Here is a 9,582-nt window from a genome sequence, read left to right as displayed (position 1 = left end):
TAATGAACGTTATCATCCAAACTAGGGACTATTTAAAGTTAGCATATCCATTTTATAAAGCTGAATTCAGAGCAACACTATAATTTATTGCTAATTTATTATGGAAAGAAAACAATTATTGCTGTAGTCGTTTCCGAGAAACAGTGGGTATGCTAACTTTATGTAAAGCTAGCATAGTCTCGGCAAGGAAAAGGGGTACAGAGCCCATCTTGTCGGCATATTTTATTGCTAATTAATTGCTGTTGATTGGTATATTAACCAATCCCCAAAAGCTACCTCATTATCCCCCAGCTCAAAACACATCTCCGGAAAACCGAGATATCGGCCAAAAAGCAAACCGCAAGGAATTGATTGCTAATTTATTGTCGAAGTTTGACGCCAAGAAACAATTTATTGATTATGCTAATTTTACGCTAAAATTAGCAGGGCTAACTTTATATGCAGCTTGTTGAAGTAGAGAGCTCAGGAGAAATGTCGTTACAAGGCACAGTTCCACTTGAAAAAGTAGAACGTTCTGTTCTATTGTTTGTGGTGTTGGTAGTAGTGGCGCATGATGTCTGCTGGTCAGAATTGTGGTTTGGTTGTTCTGTGGTATCTGACGGGGCAAACAGGTAATCAGGGAATACATCTCTATTGAAAGGATATATTCCTGTCTTTTCAAATCCCTTCAATGCGGTTTGAACATTAGCTGCTCTTGAAAAGGCATCATTGACTAGTTGTCCAATTTGATAAATTGTATCACCCCTGCCAGGGTGATTAAGCAACCATTTTTTAACCTCTTGTGCAAGTGGTGCCATAAATGATACATCGAGCGGTTGTAATCGATCTGTGGTGTGTGGTGGAAAACATAATAATATAACGTTATTTTCCCGAGCAAGATGAAGGAGTTCTAAACTTTTGGTATGGGAACTGTGACCATCAAGAATAAGCAGCACTGGTTTTTGAGGTCCGGTATTAGAAAACTCTATAAACTTTTTAAACCATACAATAAAGTTTTCTTTGGTAATCCAGCCAGTCACATAATACACTGCAGATGACTCGATTGGGGCACCATCCATTAAGAGCGGATTTGCTTTCTCACGGGGAAATACAAACATCCATTCATTCATTTTGGCTTTACAACCCTGTGTGGGTCCTAGCCTCCCCAAGAATTTTTCTCCAGTCGTCCCTATCCATCGCCTTCCTCCGCCAAGCACGTATTTCCATATTTCTCATGTCTTCATCGATGTTATCTAGGAATCTTGTTCTGGGTCTTCCTCTTCTTCTTTGAAAAATAGGTCTATCAAGGAGCGTTTTTCTAGCTGGGTCGGTTTGCTCCATCCGCATTACATGGCCTACCCACCTCAGACGTCCTATCTTTATGTGTTTTACGATATCTGGTTCCTGGTATATCCTATAGAGTTCGAAGTTGTATCGTCTTCTCCAGACACCATTTTCATTTACCGCTCCTAGATTCGCCTTAGTATTTTTTTTTCGAAACATCCTAACCTGTTTTCATTGCTTTTTGTTAAAGTCCAGGTTTCTGAACCATATATTAGGACTGGGCGTATTATTGTTTTGTAGAGTTTTACTTTTGTATTTCTTGATATAACTGTTGATTTAAAAAGGAGATTAAGCCCAAAATAGCATCTATTAGCCGTGCAAATTCTGCGGTTTATCTCTGCGGTAGTGTCATTTTCAGTATTGACGAGCGTTCCCAGGTATACAAATTCGTTAACTGCTTCGATGACGTCATTTTCTATAACAAGTGGCCGTAGTGTTTGTGGTTGCGTACCTATTTTCATGTATTTTGTTTTGTTGGTGTTTATTATTAAACCCATTTTTGTAGCCGCTTCCTTTAATGCTCTCGTAATGCTCTCTAATGTACGCCTCTCGTGCTGCGTTTTCCGTTCTCCCAACAATATTGATATCATCAGCATATGCTAAGATTTGCACAGATTTGTTATATATTGAACCGGTAGTTGTGATTTGTGACGTATTATTACTTTTTCCAGAGCTAGATTGAATGGTATACAGGGGAGTGGGTCTCCCTGACGCAGCCCGTTATTTGTTTTAAAAGGTTCAGAGAGTTCCCCCTGGATTCGTACTTTGCATTCAACTTTTTCAAGGGTTAGTTTGGTTAAACTTACCAACTGATTTGGTACTCCTAGGTCTATCATTGCTCTAAACAATTCTCTTCTATTTACAGAGTCGTAGGCTGCCTTGTAGTCTATAAATATGTGGTGCGTGTCTACACCGTATTCCAGTGTTTTCTCTAGAATTTGTCTTAGGGTTGAAATCTGATGAATTGTTGATTTACCACCTCTGAAACCAGCCTGGTATTGTCCTATTATTCGCTCTGCATATGGTGTCATACGATGGCATAGTATATTGGAGAATATTTTATACGCTGCATTTAGGAGCGTAATTCCTCGATAGTTAGAGCATTCAAAGATATCACCCTTTTTGTGTATGGTGCAAAGTATTCCAATATTCCAATCATTGGGAAGGGACTTCTGTATCCATATTTCTTTTATAAGCTGCTGTAGGGCTATTATGATATCGTGGCCACCTTCTTTTATAATTCCGCTGGGAGATTATCTATTCCGGGTGATTTGTTTCTGGCTAGTTTGTTTACAGCGTCTTTAACTTCCAGGATCGTTGGTGGATCCTCCTCCCTCTCGTCTGCTCCGCTTACCTCGCAGCTTTCCTCTTCCGGGTTTTCTTCTTCCTCTATATTAAGTATCTGGTTAAAATATTCCGTCCATCGGTTTAGTACGTCTGTTCTTGTTGTTAAGAGATCGCCATTTCAACTTCTACATTGATTTGTGTTTGCTTAAATTCTTTTCTGTTGATGTTAACTTTCTTATAGAATGTTCTGAATTCTTTCTCTCTGTTGAGGTTTTCTATATATTGAAGTTCCTTTTTTAAGTGGTTTCGTTTCTTCATTCTGTGTATTTTCTTTTCTTCTCTTTGTCTGGTAATTCTCTATACTTGTTCTAGTTCGGCGGGTAAGCATTTTTGCATAGGCTTCATTTTTTTTCTGTGTTGCGTCTTTGCATTCATCGTCAAACCAGTGATTTTTTCGGGTACAAGTTTCTGTTCCTATTTCATCTTGTGCTGCTGACTCAGTATCTTCCCTTATCCTGTTCCAGAATGAGTCTATATCTCTCTGGTCTTCTTCGCCTAGACTTTGATTCCTTAACCTATTGGTAACATTTTCCCAGTACTGTTTTGCAACAGTTGCATCTCTCAGCTTCTGTACATTCCATTTCTTTCTATTTATTTCTTTTTCTTTGTTGGAGTTTGAAATTCTAGCCCTTAGTGTTGAGATCACTAAACAATGGTCTGAGTCTATGTTTGCGCCTCTATAACTTCTGCAGTTTATTATGTCCGTTCCGTGTCTTGAATCTATTAAGATGTGATCAATCTGACTAGTTGTTCTTAAATCAGGGGAGGTCCAGGTTACCTTGTGTATATTCTTGTGTTCAAAATAGGTGCTAGCGACGGTCATGTTCAGTGCTGCTGCTAAGTTTATCAGTCGTAATCCATTATCGCTACTGATGTTGTGTAGGCTATGCCTTCCTATAGTCGGCATAAAAACATGCTCCCGTCCTATTTTTGGGGCATCTTCTGTAGGCTTGTTCTAGGTCTTCGAAAAACTGTTCTTTAATGTCTTCTAGTTTGTCGTCGGTCGGGGCACGTGCATTAATTAAACTGTAATTAAAGAATTTACCTTTTAAGCGTAAATAGCACATTCTTTGACTGTAGGCTTTAAAATCAATAACTAGGCCTTTTGTTCTTTGGTTTACTATAAATCCCACTCCATCTATGTGTTGGTTTTCATTGCAGCTGTAATATATGGAGTGGGTTCTCTTATCAAGAATGCCTGTTCCCGTCCATCGCATTTCCTGCAGTGCCAAAACATCTACTCTGTACATGTTCACTATGTCTAGTAGAGATGCGAGTGCTCCAGCTCGGTACAGGGTTCGGGTGTTCCATGTTCCTAATCTTAATTCCATTTTTCGTTTGCAGTGTCGTCGTCGTAAGTTCCGTCCGGCTAATAGTCCTTGAGGTTCCGTAACATATGATTTTTACAGGAAGAGGTTGTTAGCCTCTAGCCTAACCCCCAACCTGGAGGGCCAGGGACTCTGTTGGGTTGCCATGCCAGTCTGTTTTGGTTCACGGGTGGTATTTTATTTCCCACCTACCCGCCAGTCCTAGGACTGGTTAGGGCGTTCTCCTATCCACCACCTGGGGACGCGTCCGATGGGCGATAGACAACATCCACACGGAGAAATACAAACATCCCTGGCGTAAAATACCCTGCAGCATTCATACAGGTTTATAAGGTCACCAGTACACCTCATTCTGCCGAGGACAAACAACCCACTTACTTTTTACCACGCAGAGCAAGGATTCTGGAAGGCTTGTTACGTGCACTCATAATGCCGGTGTCATCTACGTTGTAGATATCATTGGGTGATAAATTGTTTTGCGTATATAAAGATTCAAGCAAATCAAAAAATTTCTTTGCTGCTGCTCTATTAAAATCTTTTGCTCTTGCCAGTGAATTTTTTTCAGGATTACGTAATGCTAATTGGGGTTGCCGCCTTAGAAAGCCATAAAGCCAATGTTTACCAGCCATTTTCTTATCTTCATTAAACACGTGTGGAATGTGATTTTTAACGGCTAAATCGAAAGCTAGTTTTCTTAAATCTGTTAAGCTAAGGCCAAACAATATTTCTTCTAAATATAAAATATAATCCACAAGTTCATTTCCTTGCGCTTCGGAAAACACAGTCTTAAATCTACCCAATCTTTTTTCTGCAGCTTCTTTCGAACTCAGTCCTTTTTCTCGAGCTTCTTTTACTTTGCGCTCCAAAGTAGTTTGTGGAATGGCGTACAGCTTCGATGCTTTTCTGTAACCCATGTTGTCTTCTAACATTTGTCGAATGGCGGCCATCATACTTTCCTTGGATCAACTTCGTCTGTCGCTTTTTCTTGTATAACGAGACCCATGTTAAAATCTTAAAAAAACATAATAATTTAGATAATTCAATGCATAAATGCTTACCCTAGTAATTTTTGTATAGACTCAGACTTTTTTCAATAATACCTTTATATTTAAATAATTTGTCAAAAGCAGTTCTACCTAGGTACCTAGTAAAATTACTTAATCGGCATTAAAATATTCCATAGGTTAAATTGGGGACGTCTCCGTTTTGAGCTACCCTTACCGTCCCGAAGCTAAAATGCTAAGATTTTTAAATGAGTCTTCTTCTTCTTCAAGTGCCCTGTCCGTTGCGAACGTTGGCTATTAACATGGCAATTCTGATCTTATTTGCGGCGCTTCTGAATAGTTCGACCGATGTGAGCCCGAACCACTTCCTCAGATTTTGGAGCCACGAGTGTCTTCTCCTGCCTGGCCCTCGCTTACTGTCTATTTTTCCCTGGACAATCAATTGCAGTAGACGGTACTTATCGTGTCTCAATATGTGGCCTAGATATTCAAGCTTTCTTTGTTTAATTGTATTCACGATTTCTTTCTCCTTTCCGATTCTTTGGATTACCTCTGTGTTGGTGACATGTTCGGTCCAGGATATACGAAGAATGCGTCGGTACACCCACATTTCGAATGCTTCTAGTTTTCTCGTGAGCGTCTCCGTCAGCGTCCAGGCCTCCACACCATACAGTAAGATCGGAAAAATGTAGCATTTAACTAGTCGTAGTTTTAGGGGAAGAGACAAATCCCTGCTTATGAGGAGCTTTTTCATATTGCTAAATGCTGCTCTAGCTCGTTCTATTCTCGCCTTAATTTCTGTGGCCTGTTCCCATTTTACATTTACGTTGGTGCCAAGGTACACATAAGATTCTACATGGTCAATTAGTATGTTACTTATCCGTAACTGTCGAGCAGGCTGTTGCTTCCTGCTTATCAGCATCCACTTTGTCTTCTTGAAGTTGAGGCTCAGGCCGTATTCCTCACTAACTAAATAAACTCTTTCCATTACCTGCTGTAATTCGTCTATGGTACTGGCAAGGATCACCGTGTCGTCGGCATATCTTATATTGTTTGTTAACTCGCCGTTTATTTTTATGCCCTCATTTGCATTTTCCATACATTTATTAAATATTTCTTCGGAATAAATATTGAATAGGAGTGGGGATAATTTAAATGAGTATTATGTGAAAATGTAGCTTAAAGACAGCGGAAACCAAGGTCTACTTACCGAAATTGATTATTTCAATGTACCTTGCTAACACCAACCAACAGTGCAGGTTGAAATCGTAAACAAATCATAAAAGATCTTGGATCGACTGTACACAAAACAAACATAAGCTTACACCTCAACTACTTACTGCAAACTGGTTAGTAAGCAACTAAGAACACCCACGCGTCGTTCGGCGGTCAATTCCCCATTCTATTACTGAAATTTTGAATGTCCCCATAATACCCTGCGACCCCGTTTTAGGCGACTCTTCCCTATGCCATTTACATCGTATGTAAGTAACCTCCCAAATCATGGCTCATTAAAAGTCAGTGCAAAAAATGAAATTTCATACAAATACGAGATTAAATATCTAGGCTAGGTATAATAATTGATAAACATTTACGATGGAATTCTCAAGCAATTGTGGCTAATTAGAATTATTTATGGGAAGATTTAAGATATTCTAGCGAGATGTTATATAATGAAAGTCAATTTTTAACTGTACATAGGTACGTAAATTATTCTGTTAGAAATCCCTTATACATATACATGAAAAAAAGATAATATTAAACTTTAACAATCATGCCCATCAAACTAGATATTCAAGGAATAATGCAATTTTACCTAAATGTAATAAATCGATAGTCCAGAGATATGTGGTTACATATGGCCCAAATTATACAATTGTCTACCAGAGAATTTAAAGCAAAGTAAAAATTATAAAAAATATAGATATAAATATGAAATTAAACAATGGATTGAAAACAAAACACCACAATTCTATGAAGAACTGATTAATGGAGAATAGTACTAAATACTAAATCTAAATAAACTTTGATTACAAACTACAACATTTCTTGACTTTACTGCAATTAATATTATGTACTTACATTTCTGTACTCACAGTTGTGTCACATGCTATATTAAAATTAAAATTAATGTATTTAATGTAAGTACGCATATTATTTAACTTACTATTTATATTTATACAATTGTTAAATATTGCTTTGTTTGAATATATATTTTTAAGTCTCACTCAAAAGGGGTGCTACTTTTATAGTAGCTCTACTTCAGTGAGTTTTTATGTTTATTTAGTATTTAGTATGTTTTTTGTCTCTTGTAATCTATGTAAGCTTCCTAAATAAACATTATTATTATTATACATAAGTGAGATGATTATCTGGAAAACATTTTTACCCTCCTCTTCGAAATGAAGTTTTAATGCTTCTAACTGAAAACAATACTAACATGAAAAAATTGTTCTGTGATGAAAAATAGTTGTCAATATTTACATTTTGATAGAAGGGACATGCTTAACATGAGTCTTCAGAGAGAAAATGATTCACAGCTAATTATAAAAAAAACCCTTTAAGAAAAAAATCCTTGTGCAGGAAGCGAACCAAAAAATCTTCAGGTGGTACGCAGTTGCTAGAACGTTGTAGACCAGGGAACCCTGATCTACAATTTCTATGTATCATTGGCCCATGATAAAAAAGTTTACTTGCCTACTAAAAGGTAAAGAACACCACATTTGTTATAGGATGTTACTAAGTATTACGAGGAATTTTATTCTCGATATTTTATTTTGTTTATACTAACATAATAATATCAAAACTGTATTCAAGAAAGATCTTTCAACCGTGAATTCTTTCTTATATATTTCTTTTTCTACTGACTTTATTAACGAATCAATTAAAACAACATTGTTAAAAATATGAGTATAATTAAATATTTGTTAAAAATTTTAATAAAAGCTAAATTGTTTTTGAGGTAGAACCATTATAGAAGCAGATTTTTCGTCATAATTCATCAAATGTGCGGACTCCTTTGGAGATACAAGTTGGCTGGAATCTTCTCTGACAACTTTTTCGTCAGTTATTGTCACTAATTGCTTAAAGACAGGCTAAAACATATTTTGCTAATTATAGTGATATGATATATGATATCCATGTAGGTGTGTTTGTAATATGAGTCAGACTACCAGCGCACAGGTTGTCAGGTCAAGGTAGAACGGCTAGTTGGATCGTGGCCCCTATGAGTGGTCGTTGGAAAGAGGGTAACTCAAGAAGTAAATAATAAAGGGTTGTGGTCAGAGGGTGAATTGTCAAAAGGACCGTAAGCTTATAGTGCCTAAACAACTTAACATACAGGAACGTGCGATATGTCATATGACAGGATTTAACGAATAGAATACGATGACCTAGAAAGTGCACGGCGGCATGCCATAAAGACCATAAGCCAAATCTTTTGAACAGAAAGTAAACCCATAACCATTTGTCTGTCAAGTCTTTTTCTTCTTTTCGTCTCGCAGTGCTTCGTCTTCCTCTTTTGTTCGTCTCGTGGCGTTTCGTCTTCTTCTTTTCGTTGTCTTATGTGACATGTCAGCTTCTTCTTAATGGGAGTTAAACAATGTTATTAGGAATAGGATTAAACAACATTATTAGGGATGGAGTTTATGTAATATTATTTTTAAAAGCGTTATAGGCATGAATAACACAGCACTTTCGTTAAGTCATTAACGTCCACTGCTTAACATATGATTTACATCAAACATCCACCACTCAACTAATGCTTGTTAATGTTGTAAATCAGTTAAATTCATCATTAAGAGCCGTGCAAAATGATTTAATTAATAGAATAAAATGATATAGAAAAGAAAAGATAGCAGCATGCAATAAGTGCATTATACGCATATCTTTATCTCTATTGGTCCATTTGCGACATTTGAGGTGTCACGTGAGAAAGTTTAACAAATAGAAAATGATGACATAGAAAAACTAAACATAACAGTGTGTTTATCTTCTAAAAGATTATCTTCTAAGTTGAAAACATTTAGTTAAACAGTAATTTAGCTTTTCAAACGTGGATTTCGACTAAGTGTAACATCTACAGTAGATGTTGCTCAAATTATTGCATTGCTACAAGACGGAACAAGTCAAATTGATAGTTAGGTATTCTGAGAACTACAGTACGGAGAGCACTGGTATATACTCATGTCGACCTGGTTCCGGTCGTAGAAGAGTTACCCGCAAAGAGATGATAGTTTTCAATTGCTAGAAAAAACCGTCTGCAGGAGGTTCAAAATGTTAATGTTAGTGAAAAAACAGTTAGAAGACGAATTGTTCCCGAATTACAACCCAGACACTGTGAGAATCGATTAACTTTTGCTCGACAACATCAACACTGGGATATACAGGATTTGAGCCGAATTCTTTGTACTGAGCAATCGCGGGTCTGTTTGAAGTCTGGCGATGGCCGAGAGGGAGATGGAGAAATAAAAGATATGCCAAGATTGTATGTCTCAGAGAAGAAAGTTTCGCGGTGGTGGTGTCATGGTTTGGGCTGGAATCTCATTTGAAGCTACAAATCAACTTATTTTCATCAATGA

The 9,582-nt window shown here is 37.2% G+C and overlaps 3 protein-coding genes across 4 annotated transcripts in view; all 3 read right to left on the bottom strand.

The window, feature by feature from the left end:
* Positions 1 to 434: 434 nt before the first annotated feature.
* LOC140436642 (uncharacterized) lies at positions 435 to 1,109 on the bottom strand. The gene has a single exon (XM_072525642.1). It carries the CDS (start codon positions 1,107 to 1,109, stop codon positions 435 to 437), a length of 675 nt encoding a protein of 224 aa, XP_072381743.1.
* A 3,263-nt stretch (positions 1,110 to 4,372) lies between these two features.
* LOC140436634 (uncharacterized) lies at positions 4,373 to 4,945 on the bottom strand. The gene has a single exon (XM_072525630.1). It carries the CDS (start codon positions 4,943 to 4,945, stop codon positions 4,373 to 4,375), a length of 573 nt encoding a protein of 190 aa, XP_072381731.1.
* Positions 4,946 to 7,930: 2,985 nt separating this feature from the next.
* LOC140441615 (cilia- and flagella-associated protein 69-like) overlaps positions 7,931 to 9,582 on the bottom strand; it is a 32,266-nt gene continuing 30,614 nt past the window's right edge. For both annotated transcript variants that reach the window (XM_072532467.1, XM_072532459.1), the window contains one exon: positions 7,931 to 8,097. In XM_072532467.1, the coding sequence (XP_072388568.1) occupies positions 7,939 to 8,097 (159 nt within the window). In that variant the 3' untranslated portion in view covers positions 7,931 to 7,938. The remainder of the gene's footprint in view (positions 8,098 to 9,582) is intronic.

The sequence above is a fragment of the Diabrotica undecimpunctata genome, chromosome 1, assembly GCF_040954645.1.
Source record: "Diabrotica undecimpunctata isolate CICGRU chromosome 1, icDiaUnde3, whole genome shotgun sequence".
Classification (NCBI taxonomy): domain Eukaryota; kingdom Metazoa; phylum Arthropoda; class Insecta; order Coleoptera; family Chrysomelidae; genus Diabrotica; species Diabrotica undecimpunctata.
Note: the sequence above shows the minus strand (reverse complement) of the source record. Positions and strands in the feature narration are given on the sequence as shown.